The 25,855-nt window shown below is 41.5% G+C and overlaps 1 protein-coding gene across 2 annotated transcripts in view; it reads left to right on the top strand.

The window, feature by feature from the left end:
* The first annotated feature begins 1,087 nt into the window (after positions 1–1,087).
* The window catches only part of SWAP70 (switching B cell complex subunit SWAP70), a 76,906-nt gene continuing 52,138 nt past the window's right edge, over positions 1,088–25,855 (top strand). For both annotated transcript variants that reach the window (XM_032427089.1, XM_032427088.1), the window contains exon 1: positions 1,088–1,264. In XM_032427089.1, the coding sequence (XP_032282980.1) occupies positions 1,166–1,264 (99 nt within the window). In that variant the 5' untranslated portion in view covers positions 1,088–1,165. The remainder of the gene's footprint in view (positions 1,265–25,855) is intronic.

The raw sequence follows: 25,855 nt of genomic DNA, 5'->3' as shown, positions 1-25,855 counted from the left end.
CTGGTGCAACATGTTCATTTGTATGTGGAGAATTTGAAGCCCAAAGAGCTCAGGTGACCACTGTTAACAGATATTAATTAAACATCTACGATGAAGAGGACGCTCTTATAGGCTTGGATGTGTTCTTTTTTTTTTTTTTTTAAAGATTTTATTTATTTATTTGAGAGAGAGAGAATGAGAGAGAGCGAGTACATGAGAAGGGGGAGGGTCAGAGGGAGAAGCAGACTCCCAGCTGAGCAGGGAGCCCGATGCGGGACTCGATCCAGGGACTCCAGGATCATGACCTGAGCCGAAGGCAGTCGCTTAACCAACTGAGCCACCCAGGCGCCCTTGGATGTGTTCTTTTAAATGGTCCACCCATTCTGACTAGTAAAATAGGTGGAGTGATTTGCTGATTCTCTCATAACTCCTATTGTGTAAGCACAGAAATACCAGGAACGGCACAATAACCGGAGTCAAACTGTTCCTAAGTTGTGAACTGACCCTCAACAGCTGAAGGTTGGGAAGAAAACGTTGCCTGACTCTGTGGCTTCTAAACCAACCTTAAACCTCGTCTCTGTGCCCCCACACCCACGACATAGTAGGCATCAAGAAACGTTTGAAAAATTAATATAAACCTTCCCTCAGAAGCCCTTCCCTGCCTCCCCTCCCCCTCCACATCCTCTCCGGCTAGGAACTGCGCTAGCATTGGAGGCCCGGCTCGGGGACTTTTCCGGCTCGTTAGTTCTCCTCCAGACAGTGGTGCGTCCTCGGGACAGATGCGGGCTCCTTTTTTTTCACTGCGGGGCGCGGGCTGGAGGCTGCTCACCCCGACTCTCATATTTTTCCCCGGAATTGGGGTCTTGTTTGGTGGGCACGTAAGCACTAAAGGTGGCCCGACGCGGTCTGGGGAACACGAGGGACCTTCGGGGTACTTCTCAGCGTCCAAGCCGGGAGGGAAGGCCCGTGGGGGCAGCTAGCCCCGTCCACTCCCAAGTCCACCCCGCGCTCCCACGCCAGCGCTCCCGGCTCGGGGCCGGAGCCCCGGGGGCGGGGCCTGGAGGGCGGGGCCTGCCACGGTCAGGTGACTGAAGGGCGGGCGGCTGTGGCGGCGGTGGCGGAGAGCGTCAGACTCGCCTTAGAGTCGGCGAGGCGGGCTGGCAGTCTGGGTAGCCACGCCGCGGCCATGGGGGGCTTGAAGGACGAGCTACTCAAGGCCATCTGGCACGCCTTCACCGCACTCGACCTGGACCACAGCGGCAAGGTCTCTAAATCCCAGCTCAAGGTGGGCCCCCCCCGTCCCCAACCCAGGCCCTCCCCGGCGCGCGCACCACCACCCCCGGGTGGTGGAAGCCGGCCCCGGTGGGCGGTGACCCCAGGGAGGGGTGAGTAGGAATGCGGCGGGACGGCCTGCTCTGCGCAGAGGGGCCAGTGACCGGGATTTGGCGGTTCTGCCTCCTTCTTGCCTTCGGGCAGTGCCCTCGGGCGGGTAGTTAGCCCCCTCAGGGCTCCCTGAGCGGTGGGGGGGGGGGGGGGGGGGGGGGGGGGTGGGGGGGGGGGGGGGGCCCCGGGGGGGGGGGGGGGGGGGGGGCGCCCAGAAAGTCTCAGACTCGGAGAGAGCTATGGGAAGCTCCCTTAGACAGAATACCCAGATTACCGCTCTACTCTGGAAGAGGAAGGGACTTACCCAAGATCACTGGGCAGAACCTTCTGTAGAGGGCACGCTCCACATCCAGGCAGCCCTCAAAACGGCCAGCTGCACCTGAGGCAGTCTGGCTGTTCAGAGGAGCGAGAAGTGCCCAGAGCCCGGTCTCCAGCGGCTTCCTCCTTTGGGGGCTTTGGTGGTGGGGGACGCTTTCTGACTTGTGAGAAAGACCTCCCCGCCTAGGGGCTTTAGGTCAGTCATGGGTGTGCTGCGTCCCGCAGGGACCTTAGTTCCGGGTGAGGAGCCCTGATCTTTCTGGCAGAGTCTTTATTGTGACTGCCAAAGACCCCATCTTTGAGAGTATAGGGTATAAATAAAGGAATGCTTGTAAATTGAGTAACCCCAAGCAAGGAAAGTGGCGTTTAGCCAGGAGAAATTGGCAGCTTCTTCAAAGTGTAAAATATAGAAATAGACAAGAAGAGCCATTCACAGGCATTTCTAATATCCACATTTTGGATCTGAATGTCTGGTTTTCTCAGCCTCTTTTGGGGAATGAATTTCTGAAGATTGGATTTGCTTTGTTTATTTTGTGCAGTAATCAGGAGGTTTTTATGAGTAGTGGTTTTTATGCCAGTAGGATTTAGCATTTGTTCTCCTTTCATCTTCCTTTCACACTCCTCTCTTCTTCTCATTCATAAAATCATAGTCTGGAAGGGTTCACAGAGATCATTCTCTTAATCTTTATTTTACTTTTAAATTACAGTAAAATTGACTTTTTTGGTGTACAGTTCCATGAGTTTTAACAAATGTACAAATTTATATAACTACCAAAATCAGGTTTCCATCCATTCTGTCATCCCGGGAAGCTTCATATTGCCCTTGCACCTCCAGCTGGGGTCAACCAGTGGTCTGCTCTCTTCTTAATTGCTATAGTTTTGTCTTTTCCACAGTGTCATGTAAATGAAGTCATTTGGTATGTAACCTTTTGACACTGGCTTCTTTTACTCAGGGTAATGCCTTAGAGACCCATCCATGTTATTGTGAGTATGTATTAATAATTCTTTTTTATTAAGTAATCCATTGTATGGTTTGTATGTATCCCATGTAATGGGATAACTGAAGTTAATCTATTCACCCTTGAACATTTGTGTTATTTCCCCTTTTTGGTGATTGTGAATAGAGCTGTGTTTTACTTTTTTTTTTTTTTAAGATTTTATTTGATAGTGAGAGAGAGTGTGCACAAGCAGGGGGGAGCGGCAGGTAGAGGGAGAAGCAGGCTCCCTGCTGAGCAAGGAGCCCAATGTGAGACTTGATCCCAGGACCCCGGGATCATGACCTGAGCTGAAGGCAGATGCTTAACCAACAGAGCCACCCAGGCACCCTTACTGTTTGTACTTTTAATTTACCTACACCAATATTTAAAGTGGATTTCTTGTAAATAGCATGTAGTTGGGTCTTGTTCTTTAATCCATTCTGACAGTCTCTATTTTTAATTGTTGTGTTTAGGCCATTTACATTTAATGTAATTATTGATATGGTTAGATTTAAGGTTACTAATTTTACTGTTTGGTTTCTGTTTTCCAATTTTTTGTTCCACTGTTTCTCCTTTCCTTCCTTCTTTTAGATTATTTGAATATACTTTAGTATTTCATTTTAATACTGAGTTTTTTTTTTTTAAGATTTTATTCGTTTATTTGACACAGAGAGAGGGAGAGAGAGTGAGCACAAGCAGGGGGAGCTGCAGGGAGAGGGAGAAGCAGGTTCCCCGCTGAGCAGGGATCCTGATGTGGGGCTTGATCCTAGGACCCTGGGACCATGACCTGAGTAGAAGGCAGATGCTTAACCGACTGAGCCACCCAGGCGCCTCAATAATGAGTTTTTTGACTATATTTCTTTGTATAGTTTTCTTAATGGCTGCTCTAGAGATTATAATACATACCTAACTTTTCAGTTTACTTAGAATTAATATTTTACCACTTTAAGAGGAATGTGGAAACCTTATCACCATTTAAGTCCTTTTAACCTCCCTGCTTTATAATTGTCATATTTATTAATTTACACACATTGAAAACCTTATCAGACAATGTTAAAATTTTTTTGCTTTCAACCACCATTTTTATTTTAAAGATCTCTTAATAGTTTTTTCTCCCCAGATAACTCTTTAACTTTTTTAAAAAAGATTTTATTTATTTATTTGAGAGAGAGAGAGAGTACGCACAAGCGGGGGGAGCTGCAGGCAGAGGGAAAAGGAAAAGCAGACTCCCCACTGAGCAGGGAGCCCAAAGTGGGGCTCAGTCCCAGGACCTTGGGATCATGACCTGAGCCTGAGCCACCCAGGTGCCCCGACAACTCTTTAATTTTATAGATAAGGTGGATTAAGCTTATGAGGTGTTTGGTGGCTTGCCCAGACTCCCAGCTGTAAGTAGTAGCTAAATCTAGTACCAAGATTTTCCAACTTTTGAGCCAGTGTTTCTTAATTTTTTCTCATTTAGCTAATGACATAAATGAGATGTTTCTTTTTTTTCTTAAAGATTTTATTTATTTATTTATTTATTTAAGAGAGAGAGAGAGAGAGAGAGAGAGAGACAGCATGATAGGGGAGAGGGTCAGAGGGAGAAGCAGGCTCCCTGCTGAGCAGGGAGCTGGATGTGGGGCTCCATCCCAGGACTCCAGGATCATGACCTGAGCCGAAGGCAGTTGCTTAACCAACTGAGCCACCCAGGCGCCCGACATAAATGAGATGTTTCTGTTACTTTTGTTGCACTCCATTCAAAATTGTCCTTGTGGCTGCTTATAGAAAAAGAGGATTCTTGACTGAAAGGCTTGGCAAGAAATGTTAAATCCCAGTACGTACCTTCACCCACAAGATGTTGATAATGCAACTATGCAATTGTATTTTGTCTGTCCCTTGTCTGCTTAACCGAGAGACTTTGGGATTGATTTCGTTCTGTTCATCTTACCAGTCTTCCTGGAATGGAAAATATTAAGAAAAAATTTCTATTTAGATCTTTCCTTTTTGTTTTGACTCTGAAGTTTGATGTCCACTGATTTATTGTCTAGGAGAAGAGTTTTTGCCTTAATTTGTTCATTCATTCATTTGTTCGTACAATAACCTTTTGTGTGTCTATTCTGTGTAAGGTACCATGTTAATTTCATAATAAGATTAGTATTTTTAGGCTCTTTTTTCTTCTCTTTTTAAAATTTATTTTTTTATTAACATATAATATGTTATTTGTTTCAGGGGTACAGGTCTGTGATTCATCAGTCTTACACAATTCACAGTGCTCACCATAGCATACCTCCCCAGTATCCATCACCCTCCCACCCCCCTCTACTCCAGCAACCTTCAGTTTGTTGCCTAAGATTAAGAATCTCTTATGGTTTGTCTCCCTCTCTGGTATCGTCTTGTTTCATTTTTTCCTTTCTTCCCCTATGATCCTCTGCCTTGTTTGTCAAATTCCACATATCAGTGAGATCATATGATGATTTTCTTTCTCTGATTGACGTATTTCGCTTAGCATAATACCCTCTAGTTCCATCCACGTTGGTGCAAATGGCAAGATTTCATTTTTTGATGGCTGCATAATATTCCATTATATATATATATATATATATATATATATATATACACCACATCTTCTTTATCCGTTCATCTGTCAATGGACATTTAGGCTCTTTCCATAGTTTGGCTATTGTGGACATTGCTGCTATAAACATTGGGGTGCACGTGCCCCTTCGGATTACTACATTTGTATCTTTGGGGTAAATACCCAGTAGTGCAATTGCTGGGTCGTAGGGTAGCTCTATTTTCAACTTTTTGAGGAACCTCCATACTGTTTTCCAGAGTGGCTGCACCAGCTTGTATTCTCAACAGTGTAGGGGGGTTCCCCTTTCTCCGCATCCCTGCCAACATCTGTCGTTTCCTGACTTAATTTTAGCCATTCTGACTGGTGTGAGGTGGTGTCTCATTGTGGTTTTGATTTGGATTTCCCTGATGCCAAGTGATGTTGAGCACTGTTTCATGTGTCTGTTGGCCATTTGTATGTCTTCTTTGGAGAAATGTCTGTTCATGTCTTCTGCCCATTTCTTGATTGGATCATTTGTTCTTTGGGTGTTGAGTTTGATAAGTTCTTTATGGATTTTGGATACTAGCTCTTTATCTGATATGTCATTTGTAAATATCTTCTCCCATTCTGTGGTTGTCTTTTGGTTTTGTTGATTATTTCCTTTGGTGTTGTCCCAATAGCTTGATGAAGCCTCAGTAGTTCATTTTTGCTATTTTTAGATTCTTAAGAGTTAATACCATAATTGATTTATTAAATACCAGACTAAATATCCAAAACAAGTGTTAAAGTTTATCACTTTGTAAAACTATATGGGCATTCTAAAATATTTTTGAATTTGCCTTTTTGGATTACCTTCACAATATTTGACACAACGAATGGATAATCACTAACTATGTAATGACACTTCATGTGTTAGATACTGTGCCCAATGCTAGGGGTGGTAGTAGAGGTCGGGGGGAAAAGGAAACAAATACAAATTTTTGCCTTCAAAGAGTTTAAATTTTGATAGGCAAATTAAGAAAATAATCAACCATTAGAGATGGTTGGTTCTCTCTCTCTCTCAATTATATTACTCAGTTACCTTATCCTTAAGAAATGTAGTCTGCTTTTCCCTCTGCCCCTCCCCCACCACTCGTGCTCTCTCTCTCTCTCTCTCTCTCTCTCTCTCTCCCCCTCTCTCCCTCTCTCACTTGCTCTCTATCTCAAATAAATAAATAAGATCTTTAAGAAGAAAAAGAAAAGTAAGATCTGGTGGTTGAGATAAGAAATAAATATTGGATAGAGGATGTTCAGTGGGTTAGAAGATTAGGGGCCATGAGATTTTAGAGGAAGAGGTGATTACTTTTTTTTTTTTTTTAAAGATTTTATTTATTTATTTGACAGAGAGAGACACAGCAAGAGAGGGAACACAAGCAGGGGGAGTGGGAGAGGGAGAAGCAGGCTTCCCGCAGAGCAGGGAGCCCGATGCGGGGCTCGATCCCAGCACCCTGGGATCATGACCTGAGCCAAAGGCAGTCGCTTAACAACTGAGCCACCCAGGTGCCCTGAGGTGATTACTTTTTACTGGTGAGATTATTTCATGAAAAAAGCTTTGAAATGAACTCTGAAGACAGGATGTGATTATATAGAAATGCGGGAGAGAGAGGTAAGCCCGTTCTATTCATTCATTCATTGGATATTCGTTGGATGTTTGTTGACTGCTGTTAGCTCCAAGGCATCCCTGTGAACTCTTTGCGACAGACAGGAATTATCAGGCATTTATGGGGACTTCTCTGTAATTTATTTTGATTGCAGTATAGAATATAAGTGTGTGTGTGTGTGTGTGAATGTATATTTAAGAGAGAGTTATTGCTGGTGATAAAGCAATAGAAATAGATTGTGGTTAATGCATGGAAGACTTTGAGTACCAGGTTAATGAGGTAGGTGCCACAGAGCCTCCAAGTTTTCTGAGAAGTGATGGGCCATGATAAGAGGTGCACTTTAGAAAGTCACTTGGGCTGTAGCATGTGACCTGGGTTAGAGTGGATTGGGCATATTGGAATTAGGGAACAATTGTAGTAGCCCTAATGAGAGGTAATAGGGGCTGGAGGTGGTGAGGGATGGACAAGTGGGGGATGGTGGGTGAAGGAATTTTGCTGTCTAGTAGCCTCGGCTCATGATTGGGTGTGAGGAGAAATGAAAAGGACGGAGTCAGAATTTCAACTGTGGATGACCAATGGATAGTAGTGGTTTTTAATAGAAACAGGAAAGTTACGAAAAGGAACTGTTAGAGAAGAAAGGAAAGTTAGCTTTGAACATGTATAGGGTTTTGTTTACTTTGTTTTGTTTTTGACGTCCTTGCTGGAGATGATGTCCTTGGCAAGGGTGGGGCTGTCAGTACAGGATCTGATTAATTGAAACTTGGAAAAAAGAGAGGAATTAATTGATGGCCTTGGGGAATGACTAGAGTATGTGGTGAGAGGAAGAATAGAAGCCGAGGGACTGGAAACAAGAGTAAGAACCACTTTGGAGCAACACTGGAACTGAGGGAGAAGAGATTTCAAGGAAGACATAGTCTGTTATCTTTGAGAGTTATTATTATTATTGTTCTATACATATATTTTGGAGATTGTAAAGTAATGAGAGTGACTCTTCCCAGCTATAGCTTATAAACTACATATTTCTTCTCTAAAGAGAAGTTGTGAAAAGTTTGCAGTATTGGCATCATCTTGGGAATAAATTCATTTTTTTACTTTTAGGAGATTACTTTGTAGTACAGTACTCATTTAGATAGATGTGTTTGAGTCACTACTATAAGTAGTAAATACTGGGGCGCCCGGGTGGCTTAGTTGGTTAAATGTCTGCCTTTGGCTCAGGTCATGATCTCAGGGTCCTGGGATCCAGCCTTGCATTGGACTCCCTGCTCAGCGGGGAGTCTACTTCTCCCTTTCCCTCTGCCCCCCCAACCCCCACTCTCTCTCAAATAAATAAATAAAATCTTTAAAAAAATTAGTAAAAATTAGTAAAAAATTAGTAAAAATTCCAGGGTCTCCAATTTAGTGCAAAAAAAGCTTATGTTTTATACCTAATTTTTATTAACTAATAAGCATATTTTTGAGTAAAACAAAAATTACTACCTCAGTAAATTCTGTAACTTGAAATCCAAAGAATAAATTAACAACATAAGTTAAGATATTATTTTGTTGTTGCAAACATAGACTTTCATTAAATTTATCAATAAGATAAAAATATAAAACACAGAATTGGAAAACCACTTGTGACTTGTATAAGCTACTATAGAGGCAAAATGTTGAGGTTGTTTAGTCACAGTGATGCTTCCTTGTTAAGACAACTGGGCATGAGGTCAATGTAGGTCAATATCTTCCTGATCCTCATTAATGTACCCTTCTCCTCGCCCCCAAGCCCCTGCTCCCGGTACCCTCCTAAAAAAGGGGAACCATCTCTGCCTCACTTTCCTTAACCTTGATTCTTTCTCCCTCTTCCTTCCGCATTCCCTGTGATCTCCCAGGCTTCTTCCTTGCATTTTGTGCACCCTCTGCAGGAGACCTTTCTTTGGCTCCACTTGTGTTTCTGGCTCCCCACCTGAGTTGCGGTTGTACAAGTCTTTACCCCCCACAACACTCAGCCTTTGTACCGCCCTATAAGTCATCAGCTGTATTAGTTTAACAAGGGAATTGTTAGAAGGCAACTCTACTGATTTGGTGTTACTCTGTTTTTCAGGCTGGATACAGAGGAACATTAAACTGAATTATTATTTTATTTTATTTTTAAATTTTATTTATTTATTTATTTATTTATTTATTTATTTATTTTTAAAGATCTTATTTATTTGACAGAGAGAGACACAATGAGAGAGGGAACACAAGCAGGGGGAGTGGGAGAGGGAGAAGCACGCTTCCCGCAGAGCAGGGAGCCCGATGCGGGGCTTGATCCTAGGACCCTGGAATCATGACCTGAGCTGAGGGCAGACGCTTAATGACTGAGCCACCGAGGTGCCCCAAATTTTATTTATTTTTTTTTAGAGATTTTTATTTGAGAAAGAGAGAGAGCACAGAGTGAGCAAGAGAGAGCACAAGTGGTGGGGGAGGTGAAGAGCTAATGGGAGAAGCAGGCTCCCCGCTGAGCAGGGAGCCCGTTGCGGGCTCGATCCCAGGACCCTGGGATCATGACCTGAGCCGAAGGCAGACACTTAAATGACTGAGCCACCCAGGTGCCCCTGAATTATTATTTTAAATTAAGCTTTTCCTAATTGTGTAGTGATTACTTGTCAGCTGCTGAAGTAGATATGGTGGGGAAGGAAATCTTCAGAAACACATTCTCTACTTGCTTTTAGACTTGTGTTTATGAATAGTCTTTCCTTAGAACAAACTATAAGACTATTTGTTTTGAATGCAATTTTACTTTTTTTAAAGCTTTTTTTTTTTTAAGATTTTATTTATTTATTTGACAGAGAGAGACACAGCGAGAGAGGGAACACGAGCAGAGGGAGTGGGAGAGGGAGAAGCGGGCTTCCCATGGAGCAGGGAGCCTGATGTGGGACTCCATCCCAGGACCCTGGGATCATGATCTGAGCCAAAGGCAGACGCTTAACGACTGAGCCACCCAGGCATCCCTTGAATGCAATTTCAATATACACTCTAACTGATGTGAGATTAAAAACTACTGAGTGATTGATGGGAACATACGTATAGGAAGATGCTAGGTACATATAGATAGCTTGATAAATATCATTGAGTTGAATGTTACAATTTTTTTCCACCCATTTTTTTCCTTGGTTTGGTTTTAGTTTTTATGCCCTTCTTTTGTCTGTGTGTATTTTTTTTTTAAATTTTATTTTTAATTAATCTTTACACCCAATGTGGGCTTGAACTCACAATCCCAAGATCAAGAGTCATACACTCCACTGACTCAGCCAACCAGGTGCCCCTGGATATATATTTTTTTAATGAGGAACATTTGTGTGTGGATTCTATATGTTATGAAACCTTATTAATATGCCATCTAAAGCAGACTTTGTTATTTTTAGGTTTTGATGTAAATTTGCAGAAGTCAATGGAAATAGGTATAGGGGATATTATTTGAAGTAGAGGCAATAGTTATTTTCTTCTCTACTTACGTTTTATTTTATTTTATTTTTTTATTTTTAAAGATTTTTATTTATTTATTTGACACAGAGAGAGCGAGAGAAGGAATACAAGCAGGGGGAGTGAGAGAGGGAGAAGCAGGCTTCCCGCAGAGCAGGGAGCCCGATGTGGGGCTCGATCCCAGGACCCTGGGATCATGACCTGAGCCGAAGGCAGATGCTCAACGACTGAGCCACCCAGGCACCCCTCTACTTATGTTTTAAAATGATCTTCAGATGATTTAGAATTTCAGTGGTCTTGCTGAAAGGTAATAAATCTCCATTGTTACTTAGAAGTACATGCAATTCCAGCCTGAAATCATAAAAGTCAAAGAAGAGAGCATAGGCAATAATTTCTCTGACATTGGCCTTAGCATTTTTCTAAATATGTCTCCTAAGGCAAGGGGAATAAAAGCAAAAATAAACAGTTGGGACTACATCAAAATAAAAAGCTTCTGCACAGCAAAGGAAACAATCAACAAAACTAAAACACAGCCTACTGAATGGGAGAAGATAGTTGCAAATGCTGTATTTGATAAAGTGTTAGTATCCAAAATATGTAAAGAACTTATACAGCTCAACACCAAAAAACCCAAATAATTCAGTTAAAAAATGGGCAGAAGATATGAACAGACTTTTTTTTTAATAAAGATTTTATTTATTGAGATGCCTGGGTGGCTCAGTCATTAAGCGTCTGCCTTTGGCTCAGGTCATGATTCCAGGGATCAAGTCCCGCATGGGGCTTCTTCCTCAGCGGAGAGCTTGCTTCTCCCTCTGCCTGCTGTTCCCCCTGCTTGTGCTCTCTCTATCTCTCTCTCTGACAAATAAATAAATAAAATCTTTAAAAAAATAAATAAAAAATATTTTATTTATGTATTTGAGAGAGAAAGTGAGAGAGAGATCATGAACAGGGTGGTGGGGTAGAGGGAGAAGCCGACTCCCCGCTGAGCAGGGAGCCCAAAGTGGGGCTTGATCCCAGGACTCTGGGATCCTGACCTGAGCCGGAGGCAGATGCTTAACCGACTGAGCCACCCAGGCACCTGTGAACAGACATTTCCCCTAAGAAGACATCCAGATGGCCAACAGACACATGAAAAGATGCTCAACGTTGCTTACCATTAGGGAAGTGCAAATCAAAACCACAAGGAGATAACACCTCATAGCTGTCAGAATGACTAACATAAAAAACACAGGAAACACCAAGTGTTGGTGAGGATGTGGAAAAAAAGGAACCCTCATGCACTGTTGGTGGAAATGCAAACTGGTGCAGCCACTCTGGAAAATGGTATGGAGGTTTCTCAAAAAATTCAATATAGAATTACCATATGATCCAGTAACTCCATGACTGGGTATTTATGAAATATGAAAACACTAATTTGAAAGATATGTTCACCCCTCTGTTTATTGCAGCATTATTTATAACAACAAGATATGGAGGCAAGGAGGCAACTCAAGTGTCCATTGATAGATGAACGGATAAAGAAGATGTGGTGTATACATACGATGGCATATTTTTTTTTAAGATTTTTTATTTATTCATTTGAGGGAGAGAGCAAGCAAGAGCATGAGCATGGGGGAAGGGCAGAGGGAGAAGCAGGCTCCCTGCTGAGCAGGGAGCCCCATGCGGGACTCGATCCCAGGACCCTGGGATCATGACCCAAGCCGAAGGCAGACGCTCAACCAACTGAGCCACCCAGGTGCCTGTACATACAATGGAATATTACTCAGCCATGAAAAAGAGTGAAATCTTGTCATTTGCAACAGCATGGATGGATCTAGAGGGCATGATGCTAGGTGAAATAAGTCAGAGAAGGACAAATACCATATGATTTCATTCATGTGGAATTTAAGAAACAAAACAAATGAACAAAGAAAAAAAAGAAAAAAAAAGACTTACATATAGAGAACAAACTGGTAGTCACCAGAAGGGAGGTTGGTGGTGGTGGGGGATGGGTGAAATAGGTAAGGGGGATTAAGAGTACATATATTGTGATGAGCACTGAGTAATGTATTCTTTTTTTAATTTTTATTATTATTTTTTTTAAGATTTTATTTATTTATTTGAGAGAGAGAATGAGATAGAGAGAGAACCTGAGAGGGGGGGAGGGTCAGAGAGAGAAGCAGACTCCCCGCTGAGCAGGGAGCCTGATGTGGGACTCGATCCTGGGACTCCAGGATCATGACCTGAGCCGAAGGCAGTCGCCCAACCAACTGAGCCACCCAGGCACCCCTAATATTTTATTTATTTATTTGATAGAGAACACAAGCAGGGGGAGCTGCAGAGAGAGAGGGAGAAGCAGGCTCCCCACTAGGCAGGGAGCCCGATGTGGGGCTCGATCCCAGGACCCTGGGATCATGACCTGAGCCAAAGGCAGATGCCCAACTGACTGAGCCACCCAGGCACCCCTCTTTTTTCTTTTTTTAAAAAGAATTTATTTGAGAGAGAGAATGAACGGGGGGAGGGGTGGAAGGGACAGAGGGAGAGAGAGAAGCAGACTCCCCAGTGAGCAGAGAGCCCAACACAAGGCTCGATCTCAAGACTCTGGGATCATGACCTAACTGAGCCACCCAGGCGCCCCAGAGTAATGTATTCTTGAATCACTATATGGTACACCTGAAACTAATATAACACTTTCTATTAATTATAGTGGAATTAAAATAACATAAAAATTTAAAAAAAGAAAAAAATACATGTAATTCCAAGAAGATAAGGTGATGAAGGCTATTATTTAAACACTTGTACATCAAAGAGAAATGTTGGAATAGTTCATATAAACGCATGGTATAGAATTCGTAAAGTTTGGTGTGCTTGGATGGCTCAGTTGGTTGGGTGTCTGCCTTCGGCTCAGGTCATGATCCCAGGGTCCTGGGCTCAAGCCCCGTGTCAGGCTCCCTGTTCAGTGGGGAGTCTGCTCTCTCTCTCCCTCTGCCCCTCACCCCCGCCTCATGTTCTCTTGCTCTCTCTTGCTCAAATAAATTAAAAAAAAAATTCGTAAAGTTCAAAAGGACATTTACAGAAGTGAAAAGTTTTCTTCAAGCCCTGTCCCATACTATTTTCCTGCCCTGGAGGTAACCATTATTACTAGTTTGTTATGTTCCCTTCCAGAGATCAAAATGTGCCTTAAAATTAATACTCTTATTGTTTTAGTAAGTGTTGTCCTTTTAAATATAGCAAAATCTAGTGATATTTTTTGCAATCTTTATTATAACTTTACTTTGCAATTATGGTTGCAGTGCGAATTACATGTCACTCCTGGAAATGTCTTGAAATAAGCTTTTTGGCTGTGCACTTTTATCCTGTTGTTTTTAGAAACACAGGGTTTTGTTTTGTTTTAAATTGGGCCCTTCTGAAGTAAAAGAGAATCTAAGTGGAAAAAAAGTTTTGGGAACAACATGGGTAGTTTGAATCTTTTTTCATTCTTCAATGATAGATTTTCAGCTAAATATCTTTTATTCTTTGCTTTGCAGTTTGGTTTGTGTATCTTATGAATATTATATGTTCTATTCCCATATATACAGTTAGCCTCAAAAATTTTTAACCTTACTGGTTACAAAAGTAATTGAGCCTGGCCAGTGTGTCAGTTAAAAATACAGTAGTCCCTACTTATCTGCGTTTTTGAATTTCACGGTTTCAGTTACCTGCAGTCATCTGTGGTCTGGAAGCAGATGATCCTCCTTCTGACATATCGTCAGAAGTTCAGTAGTAGGGGCGCCTGGGTGGCTCAGTTGTTAAGTGTCTGCCTTCGGCTCAGGTCATGATCCCAGGGTCCTGGGATCGAGCCCCGCATCGGGCTCCCTGCTCTGCGGGAAGCCTGCTTCTCCCTCTCCCACTCCCCCTGCTTGTGTTTCCTCTCTCGCTGTGTCTCTCTCTCTCAAATAAATAAATAAAATCTTAAAAAAAAAAAAAGTTAAGTGGTAGCTTAACAATATGTCACAGTGCCTACATCATTCACTTCACTTCATCTCATCACGTAGACCTTTTATTGTCTCTTATAATTACAGGAGGGGTGAATATAGTACAATATTTTGAGAGAGAGATACTACATTCACATAACTTTTCTTACAGTATGTTATAATTATTCTATTTTAGTATTAATCTTTTTACTGTGCCTAATTTATAAATTAAACTTGATCATAGATATGTATGTATCGGAAAAAAACACCTATCTAGGGTTCAGTACTATCCAGTAGGGTTTCAGGCATCCACTTGGAATATGTCCCTTGCATAAGCAGGACAACTGTATAAAGGAAGCAAGTTGCAGTAAAGGGCTTTTATCGTGTTAAACACAACGTAAAAATATGATTAATTTTTGTGAACTTGGCATGTATAGTATTTTTCCCTAGTCTTTTTTTTTAAGGTTTTGAACTTCATTTTTTTTAAAGATTTGATTTATTTGACAGACAGAGAGAGAGCACAAGTAGGCAGAGTGGCAGGCAGAGGGAGAGGGAGAAGCAGGCTCTCCGCCAAGCAGGGAGCCCTATGCATGGCTCGATCCCAGGACCCTGGGATCATGACTTGAGCCGAAGGCAGATGCTTAACCAACTGAGCCACCCAGGTGCCCCTTTTCCCCTAATCTTTTGTGTTATGTTTCTATTAACCTCTGTGGTAAAAGTTGTTTCTTTTGAGGAACTAAAAAATCTAATTAAAAAATGGGATTAGGGGATTGGAATCACGAATGAGCCTGTAAGTGTCTTTGTAAATATTTTTTATATTTCACCAAAACAAAATAGTAAAGACAGCTCTCCAAATAAAGAATTTGTAGGAGACATTTAAAAATCTTAAAATGGTAATAATGGATTCTGGGTTATTTCCTTTCTTCATTCCTTATTTGCTAACAGCTTTTCAGTGAAATGAGTTGGAAGTTTTGGGATTTTTTTGAAATAACACATAAACTTCTGCTTTACTGAAGGTAATATACAAACTGTGAGGCACTGTATGTGTGTGTGTGTGTCCCTCCATCTTAAGAGCCAGTGTGCATTTCTAATCTTATGACTCAGAGTTCTTAACCTTCTTGGTCTCCGTTTTGTATTTCCTTTTGGGTCTCACTGTAGTCCTGAGGTACGTAGTACCTGGAAGCTAGAGACAGAAGAGGCTTTGTGTGACCTTTTCTCACTTAGTCCATTTGCCATCACAGAGTAGCTATGTTCTCATTCCCTCCCAACACGAGGGTTATTATGTAGTTCCCTCAGTGGATAATTAGTACATTGGAACTCGAGGTATTCCAGCTTGCCTCTGCAGTCTTTCTTATGTGTGTCCTTGGTCCCGTCCTACAGCATAAGTCTAAGGTAGCCCTTTGTCTCAGCTTCCTTTATCTTCCCCAGGGATTCATTTCATGAATCTATTTTTCTGCTTTGCTTTCTGCTTTATTTCCTTCTTCTCATGATACCTTCAGGTTCCTTTTTTTTTTTTTTTAATTCAAAATCTGTGTTTACTTGAAACTGCAATTCTCAGCAATTAATTAACTGTGGAAAGGTATTTAGGAGTAAATCTGCATATAGTTGAATTTCATAAATGAAGAGATACTGTGATTAGGGAGAGATTTCTGCAGTATTGGAAAAACTAATTTTTTCATCTTAGGATTCTTCTGTGCCTTCTATACCTTTGGCTTCCTTAGGAATACCTTTGTTTGGTAATCAAGTATATTTGCTCTGGACCAGGAGGGTGGTGTATGTGAGCATGGTGTACCGGCCGTGCCCCAACACGTGCTGAACAGTGTTGAAGGTACGATATTTCATTGCATAAGCAGCTCTGGGAGGATGGAGCATTATCTGCCTTGCCAGGCGGCACATCCCCATCAATTCTTTCAGCTCCTAGGGTGATGGATGTGGGGTTACATTTTCTTTTTTTTTTTGAAGATTTAAAAAAAATTTTTTTTTATTTGAGACAGAGAGAGAGAGAGAACACAAGAGGGGGTAGGGTGAGAGGGAGAAGCAGACTCCCTGCTGAGCAGGGAGCCCGATGCGGGACTCGATCCCAGGACTCCAGGATCATGACCTGAGCCGAAGGCAGTTGCTTAACCAACTGAACCACCCAGGCGCCCGGGGGTTACATTTTTGATGCTTCTGTTCCTGTACAGAATAGATGGTTAACATATATTTGTTGACTGACTACATTAGAGCCAGTAATTCAGAACTGGTCCTATAAAGAGCGGACGTTACTAAAACTTTTTGGGAATTTATGACAAAGGTAGAGTTTTGAGATTATTCTGAGGATGTGGGTGTGGTAATTAGAGGTGAGAGGCTGGAGATGGGGAGACCAACTGGGGAGCATCTGTGAAAGTTGATGAGTCAGTTGATCAGTGCTGGACTGGGATGGTGGCAGTGGGAATCAAACAGATATGTTCCCTACCCTTATAGAGCTTTAGTCTTATATTTTTTTAAAGATTTCACTTATTTATTTGACAGACACAGCGAGAGAGGGAACACAAGCAGCGGGAGTGGGAGAGGGAGAAGCGGGCCTCCTGCCGAGCAGGGAGCCTTATGCGGTGCTCAATCCGGGACACCGGGATCATGACCTGAGCCAAAGGCAGACACTCAACGACTGAGCCACCCAGGCGCCCTGAGCTTTAGTCTTGTGAATGAGACAGACCCAGCAAACTATCAATTCAAATATAGGGAGATAAAGAAAGTATACATTTCACCTAAGGTGTGGGATCTATTCATAACACTTGCCTGTAATGAATTATTTTATTGTGGGCTGCAATATAGTGATTTTTAAGATAATTCCTATCATTTTTGTCCATTTATTAATTGTCATTCTTGTGTAAAGACGAGTGTTCATTTTCTAACTCTTTAAAATTAAACTTCCACCAAAAAAAAAAAAAGTGCTGGGCACACAGAGGAGGGGAACCTGTCTAGCCTATGGGGAGGATTGGAGGAGTTAGGTCAGAGAATACTTCTAGAGGAAGAGACATTTGTCACTGACCTTAAGGGATGTGTCAAACTTGTCTATAAGAACATCTGTGATGAAAGATACAGAAAATAAATCCCTTGGGAAAACAGGAAAAAGTGTCAGGAAAGAGCACTAGTTGGGGAGTCAGGAGACCTGTCTGTGCTCTGATACTTATGTAGCCATGGGAAGTCATTCCTTGCTGGGCTTCAGTTTCCTCATTTGTAAAATGTGGAGTACCAGATGAGGTCTTTGAGGGTTAGCCTTCTAATTTAACTATAGTAGCTTGATGTGTTTACCACAGTCATATGCTGTTGAGTGTTTGCTCTGCAGCAGCTCTTTGTTGGAGTCTCAGAAGGGAGAATGGGACCTGCTACTGAGGACAGGGAGCCCCTGTTTCCCCAGCATTACATTCTCTGGTTAACCATAAGCTGAAAGAGCAGCTCATTCAGTGGAGAGAGGAGTTGACATTGGGGGTGCTGAATTAGACTTAGCTATAGGACAAACTATAAGTAAAAGAGGTACAAGAAGAGGAGAGTTCATGATTTTGTTGTTAAAGGAATGATGGTACCAAAGTTAGCATCGGGGTGGGAAGCCTGTTTTGAGGAAAAAGGTAATGAATTCTTCTTTGGGTTTTTTTGGATGTGAGGCAAATTTAGTGTAGAAATCTCTAGAATTAGGGATATAAATCAGAGTTCAGTTGAGAGGAAAAGACCAGAGGAGGATCTGAAAGTTATTAGAATAGAGGTAACTTAACATTGTCAGAATAAAAGCACTTTTGAAGAAGAGAATAAGGAGAAAGAAGAACTCAGGGCTGAAAATTGAGCTTTGGTAGAAGTGCCTTTGTGGGATCACCTTCCTCACCCCTCATTCTCCTAAGGAGAAGAACAAAAATAAGTCTAAGAGGAGGGGGATGATCCAGACTGCCAAATGCCAGCAACTTGGGAGAATGACTTGTTCAGAAGGTATCTGTCCCACATTGGGTTCTCCAGGAAGCAGATGATGAGACAGAGTTGGGAGTGCAAAAGGGCTATTGAGAAGAAACACCTATGGGGGAAAAAAAAAAAAAGACGAAGCAGGATTGGGAAAAGGAGCTGTCAAATTGTGATACAGACTTGACAAAACTAGGAGCAAATGATACCACCATCTTGCTCAGTCATTGGCTGAGGACCCTGAAGATAAAATAGCTGGAGGCTCTCAGCCAACTACAGTCCTTGTAGCTGGGCAGCATTTCCTTTCTTGAGGGATCTGAGTGGTACATCTCTGCGTCTGCCACAGAATCCTTTTGAAAAAGCAATTTCATGAGATTGATAGGGATGGGAGCCATATTATGGAGACCATAAGGAGACAGAGTGGTCAGAAGAGGGGGCAGCAAAGATAAACCTCAGATTTGTGATCTTTATCATCACTTTGGGTGTATACTGTGGCTTCAGATTTTCTTTTGGAGTAGAGTGTACTAAATTGAACTACCTAATTTTTCTCTCTTCTGTTATAGAGTTCTTTCTCACACTTGTTAATTCTTAGTGAGTCCCTTCCTCAAAAATCTCTACTCAAATTTTGAGGAACTGGATTGCTTTTCTAGACCTCAGGTCAGATGAGTTACGTCTGCTAGTTCTGGTGGTGTGAATAACTAATGGAGGCATTGGTTTTTACTCTAAAAGTGATCTGAATTAGAGATTCCAGTTAAACAAAAATTCTCTCCAGTGGAATATAGTGGTAATACAGTGAAGTAAATTCAAAGACCTAGATCTAGATAAAGATGATGGAGAAGCAAACTAAATTAAAGAGAGAGATAAGAAAATTCTTAAATAGGGCTCATTTAGCAAACATTTGTTGAACATCAGGCACTTTATTAGGTTTTGGTATGACACAGTTGGATAAAATATAGACCTTCCCTTTATGGAATTTACAAAGTAGTGGGAGAGATAGGTGCAGACACTTATTGGAGTTAAATCTTTTTATACATGATTTATCTTCTTAAAGACATTTGTTTATGCTATAGTCCAGTGGGAGACTAGAACATAAGGAAGTTGTCCCAGATTGGGACACTTTGTTGCCCATCGTGTGGCTTCTTCAGGAGGCATGGCAAAGCACAGTTCTTTGTGGATGACTGAACTGAGTTAGTTTCATCCACTCTATATTCTTACAGTGATCTCTTCATATTTTGTAATTTCATTGGTGTTCTCCAGCTGGAACCCCCAGATATATTTAATTTTTAAATTTTCCATAAATATAAACCTTCACTTTTTCTGATTATAAAGATAATACGTAGAATATTCAAACAACGCATTGAAGTATAGAGGCAAAGATAAAAGTACCCAAAATTCCACCACCAAGGGCGGATGCAGTTAACTTTTCAGTGAATATCTTTTTAACATCTTTTCTCTCTTCCACCCCTTTTCCTCCCTCTCCTTGCTCTGTACACATACACATATGCATGCACACAGTTGCATATACACAAACATATATATCCTTTTATATAAATGGACTGTATTTCATATGCTTTTATAATTTTTTTTTTTTTAAGATTTTATTTACTTGACAGAAAGAGAGAGAGAGAGAGATAAGAAGCAGGGGAGGCAGGAGAGGGAGAAGCAGACTCCCAACTGAGCAGGGAGCCTGATGTGGGGCTCGATCCCAGGACCGTGGGATCATGACCTGAGCCAAAGGCAGATGCTTAACCGACTGAGCCACCCAGGTGCCTCTGTAACCTATTTTCTTTTTTTTTTTTTTATTTATTTTTAAAATTTCTTTTTTTTTTTTTAAAGATTTTATTTATTTATTTGAGAGAGAATGAGAGAGAGCAAGCACATGAGAGGGGGGGAAGGTCAGAGGGAGAAGCAGACTCCCTGCCGAGCAGGGAGCCCGATGCGGGACTCGATCCAGGGACTCCAGGATCATGACCTGAGCCGAAGGCAGTCGCTTAACCAACTGAGCCACCCAGGCACCCTGTAACCTATTTTCTTAAAGAGGTGTTAGGGTCATCTTTCCATATCACTGCTCATAGATACAGACAACATTCTTAATAATGGCTATGAACTATTTCACTGTGTTGAGGCACCATGTTTTATTTAACCATTTTCCTATTCTTAGATATTTGAGACGTTTAGATGTTTTCAGCCAGGGATGCTGCTAAACATCCTGCAATGCATAGGACACACCTCCCCCTGCTTGCTAAACAAAGAATTATTTGGTCTAGGGGCGCCTGGGCTGCTCAGTCGGTTAAGTGTCTGACTCTTGGTCTCAGCTCAGGTCTTGATCTCAGGGTCATGAGTTCAAGCCTGTGTTGGGCTCTATGCTGGGCATGGAGTCTATTTAAAAAAAAAAAAAAAGAATTATCTGGTCCAAAATGTCAGTAGTGATGGAGAAAACCTTCTCTATTCCTTCTCCAGTGTTGGGTGGTGGCTATCTTCACTCCCCTATATCTGTTCAAACACCAGGTATTGTTACTCAAGGAAAAAGAAACAGCTCTTTTAGTTTGCATTATTTTGATTACTGGTGAGGTTAAGCATCTTTTTCTATATTTATTAGCCATCAGTTTCTTTTACAAATTTCCCATTTATGTCCATTGTCCATTTTTTTAATTAGGTTCTCATCTTTAATTTAGAAGAGTAATTTGAATATTGGAGCTATCAGCCTTTTTTTGTTTCTTTGTGGTATCTCTTTTTAAAGGGAAATTAAAAAAATTTTGTGGTCAAATTTATTGATATTTTCTGTTTGATTTCTGAAGAGGGCTAAGTTGATTAATTGCCTGAAATAACTTATTAAAGGTGGTTCATTTAGAATGAAATCCAGTGGCATTTACTGTAGGTAGTTTAATGGCATATAGTCTGTAGACAACATCACAACAGGTGGTTTTGAGTTAGATATCCTGCCTTAATCTGTCCGTAAGTGTTACACTCCTACTGGTAGTCTCTGTGAAGCATATGGAATACAACTATTAGGCACGGTTCCCTCCCTTGCTGAGCTGCAGCTAGGTATTTGAGATACTGGCATATGAAACAATTCATTTAAATGCTGAGTAGGAGTTCAGTGGACAGGAGGGCCAGTAAAGGTTTCCTAGAGTTTATGGAGAATGACCCAGTCTTGAAGGATATAACTAGGCAGAAGAGAATGTTTCTGGCACCCCATTGTTGTGGGACAGGCAGATAGGAGACTTGGGTTCTCATCCCTGTTTTGTTACTAATCAGTGTGTGACTTAGGCCAAGTCTCAGGCCCCAGTCTTTTTATCTGTGAAATAGGAGACAGGAGTAGGATATTTCCTAAGATTGTTGTCGTTAAAATATTATAGTTTTACTGTTAAAAGAGAATTTTTAGAAAGAATTCATTCAGCATTTATTGAAAGCCTTCTGCCTTCTGGATAGCATGTGAGGTACTGGGGGAATGCAAGAATAGATAAGACATGGGCCTTTCTTTCAGAAATTTACGATCTTGGGAGAGAAAAATCATTTGTGGTAGTGTAAAATAAAAAGTACAGAGTGCTTGGGAAATGCAGTGAGGAAAGGCCATCTTGATTTTGGGTGGTGGAGGCTTCTGAAAGGGATAGCATTTATGTTAGGTAGAAATGGAGGTGTAGGGGTGGTTGGAGCAAAGGCCTGGAGGGAAGGGGTGTGGTACAGGGTTTGTGTGTGGTGCAGTGAGTAAACTTGTTTGGTGGGATTTGTATGGTTGGTACAGAGGGGTAGGAAGAAACGCTAGAAAGCTAAAGAGGGCCTGACCTGTTGAGTGACTTAAATACAGGGCTGAGATACTTACTTGGTTTTTACTTCTGTAGGCTTTTGATGAATTTTAGATGAGGGAATAATGTGTTATAAGCAGCACTTTAAGATTAATTTGGTAAGGGGTGCCTGGCTGGCTCTGTCGTTTAAGCGTCGCCTTTGGCTCAGGTCATGATCCCAGAATCCTGGGATCGAGCCCCGCATTGGCCTCCCTGCTCGGTGGAGAGCCTGCTTCTCCCTCTCCCTCTGCCTGCTGTTCTGCCTACTTGTGTTCTCTCTCTGTCAAATAAATAAATAAATAAAATCTTTAAAAAAAAAGATTAATTTAGTAAAAGTGTCTAGGATGGTGATTGCATTTAGGGACTAAGTCAACATTGACTTGGAGATTTCTGAGGCTGAATACAATGAAGATAATTTAAGAGAAAGCAAGTGAGACTTAAACAGTGATAAGCAGGATGAAAGGATATTGCCAGGAAAGGGAAAATGACTCTATGTGGTAAGGGGCAGGACTTCTATTAAGACAATGCTCTTAAGGCAGGGCATAATACTGGTAGGAAATTGGTCATTCTGGTTCATTGTTAGGAAGAGTCTTCTGGTAATTCGCCATTAGCTTGAAATTTTATAAATCAGGCAGGAATTTTCATGTGTTTTTTTTTTAAAGATTGCTTATTATGAATTATAATTCTATAATTGTGTTGGTTCAGATAAGCTTGTTGGAATAGAGATCCCCACCCCCCTTTTCTTCAGTGTTGAAGTTTGCCCATTACGCACATCCTGTAAAGGGAAACTGTGTGACTTGTTGGTGGGGGGGGGTGGGGCACATTTCAGAGAACCTTTATAATCTCTAAATCTTTGGGAGGGAGGAGGGTAAACATTATGCACTGATGTGTGTTAAAACACTGATTAGTCGTTTATCATCCTTGATTTTGTTTTCATGATAGTTGGAGTAAAGTGCTTAAAAAGGGTAAATGGCAAACCACTGAACAGGAACAGACCAATGAACAGGGCTCATGCAGCTAATTAGTCATCTCTTGTCAGCAAAGACCCTGCAGAGGCAATAGTAGATAGTTATGAAAGAACTGGGAGAGATGGGTTGTTGGCATGGATATGGATCTTTTATTGTAGTAACAATAGTTTATTCTTCAAATCAGGGGAATGAGAGCAAAGTTGCTTAGGCAATCATGTGGGCGCTAAAAGAATGGCCTTTGGAGGAGCAGGCATTTGAAGTGGGATAAATTCAACTTTTTTTTTTTTTTTTAAAGATTTTATTTATTTATTTATTTGAGAGAGAGAGAGAGAGAGAAACAGCATGAGAGGGGATAGGGTCAGAGGGAGAAGCAGGCTTCCCGCTGAGCCGGGAGCCCGATGTGGGACTCGATCCCAGGACTCTGGGATCATGACCTGAGCCGAAGGCAGTCGCTTAACCAACTGAGCCACCCAGGCGCCCTAAATTCAACTTTTTTGAGAAACTTGCAAACATTCTGATTAGAGTGATTCAGGGGCAGTCCTTATACAAATCAAGCACTTGCAGGCCTCTTTCCTCCTGATTGCTTTTGTCCTGATCTGCTTTCCAGCTTCCTCATCTGGAGAGGCTAGCGCCTCTTGGAACTGGTTCCCCCAAAGGTGGGTGCTAGGAGATGGGGGCTCCCTGAGAGAGAGAATGGTCCCAGAGTTCTAGGCATGTGTAGTTCTTCGCCCCTGGATTTAACTCGGCTCCACAAAATAGTGCCAGCTATCTTACTGGGTCCTGGAGTACTGTCTAGGTAGGTCTAGGGAAGCACCAGGCCATCACTGCACCTTATCTACAACATGCATACATCGCCATAGGGTCATAGGGCTCTGTTCTTCCAGAAAGAGAGGGAAAGTGGCAAATGTGGAAAGGGCATCAGAGCAGGAGGCTTGGGTTCTAGTCCCAGTTTCACTACACGTAAAATTCTGTGATTTGGGGCACATCTCCTAATCTCTGACTCAGCCTCTTCATCTGTAAAATAGCAATAATACCTACTTTTCCCAGGGGTGAGACTAAAACCAACTAATGGATGATTCAAGTCTACTCTAAAAAGCATAAACTACTGTACAAGCATATAGAGTGTTTACTTCTTGTTAATAGTTTATATTCTGTCCTTCAAGATTTTGGTTTCTTTATACATTTTATTTTTCATTAAAAAAAAATTGAGATAATGTTTAGGCTTTTAAAAATTGCTGATAAATTTTTTTTTTTAAGATTTTATTTATTTATTTGAGAGAGAAAGAGAGGGAGCACAAGAGCAGGGGCAGGAGAAGCAGACTCCACTGAGCAGGGAGCCCAATGCAGGGCTCGATCCCAGGTACCCTGAGATCATGACCTGAGCCGAAGGCAGATGCTTAACAGACTGAGCCACCCAGGTGCAACCCCCCCACCTTTTAAAAAGATTTTATTTATGCTGATAAAAATTTTTGAAAAGTTTTAAAGATATCACACTTTTTTTAAATCTCTTTTAGTAACAAAATCTTTTCAGTTATCTATTAATCAGTTTTTTTGTTTGATGAAGACTTCCCTATTCTAGGCCATATTAACAATGAAAAAAGCTGAATTTATGATCGAATTATAGCTCTTGCTGAATTCATAAAATGAGTTTGGGTTGACAGTTAAGGACTGGGCTTTTAAAAAATTTTTTTTAGAAGCAGTTTTTAACACCTTATTCTGCAGTGAGGATGCTGAGACTGAGCAAATAGGTAGCAAAACATTAAACCATTATAAAATGGTAAGTGGCAAACCATTGAACAGGAACAGACTGCATGAGCAGGGCTGGCGCTCAGATCTCCTCTAGGGTCCTTATTACTATTAAGTGTTGTCTCCCTCACAGTTTTTTTTTTTTTTTTTTTTTAAGATTTTATTTATTTGAGAGAGAGAGACTGAGAGAGAGAGAGCACATGAGAGGGGGGAGGGTCGGGAGGGTCAGAGGAGAAGCAGACTCCCTGCCGAGCAGGGAGCCCAATGCTGGACTCGATCCAGGGACTCTAGGATCATGACCTGAGCCGAAGGCAGTCGCTTAACCAACTGAGCCACCCAGGCGCCCCTCCCTCACAGTTTGTTTAACTAAATAAAGATAAAGGCGGTTAAGAAAATTGTCATTGAGTTCAGCTATTCCTCTCTTTAACACAAATGCTGTTTAATTGTCCCAAGTCTAGGGTTCAAATCTAAATCTTCTTGGATCAATGAATTGAACTAAGCACCTACACATACAAAGAGCATTGTTGACTTTGAGAACTAAAACCATGATGTTCCTTATTACTAGAGAGTGTTGGACCAGGGATTACAAAACCTGGATTCTAGTCTCAGTTCTGCTAAGTAAATTAGTTAAAAAAAACGAAACAAATTTTATCTCTTTGAGCCAGTACTCACCATCTATAAGATGAGGATGACAATATGGCATCCAAAGCCCCTTCCAGGACTTTAGTTGGGAGATCTATGAAACCTGAAGGTAGAGAAAGAGGGGTGTGGGAGAGATTGGTGTCTCCTTTTTGCACCCTGGGGAGTTTGCATTAATCAGCTACATTTCTCATGTTATTCCCCTATCTGAAAGCCTGCCAATTGCCCTTTCCTGTCCAAAAAGCCCTCCTTATTTTAAGGCCTAGGTTACATTTCACTTCCTCTATGAAGTCACTTTAACACACATTGTTTCTCTTTTCTGAACTCATTGATTGTCCTTACATCTCACTCATCTGTTAATCATGGTACATTCCTGTGGAATATGCCTTCCTCTTATACCTGTCTCTAGAGAGTAGATTAGTGTAAAACAAAAAATAGAGACTTTGAAGATAAATTGATTTAGCTGTGTGATCTTAGGTCAGCCCCTTTTTAAAAATACATGTTTAATTTTTTAAATAGGTAGAACATTTTTGAATAGGTAAAATTTTTTTCAAACTTAAGAAAAAGGGGAGGTGCAGTGAAAA

The sequence above is a fragment of the Phoca vitulina genome, unplaced genomic scaffold (genome assembly GCF_004348235.1).
Source record: "Phoca vitulina isolate PV1807 unplaced genomic scaffold, GSC_HSeal_1.0 scaffold36, whole genome shotgun sequence".
NCBI classification, from domain to species: domain Eukaryota; kingdom Metazoa; phylum Chordata; class Mammalia; order Carnivora; family Phocidae; genus Phoca; species Phoca vitulina.
The sequence above is the reverse complement of the archived record's forward strand: the minus strand, read 5'-3'. Positions and strand labels throughout refer to the sequence as shown.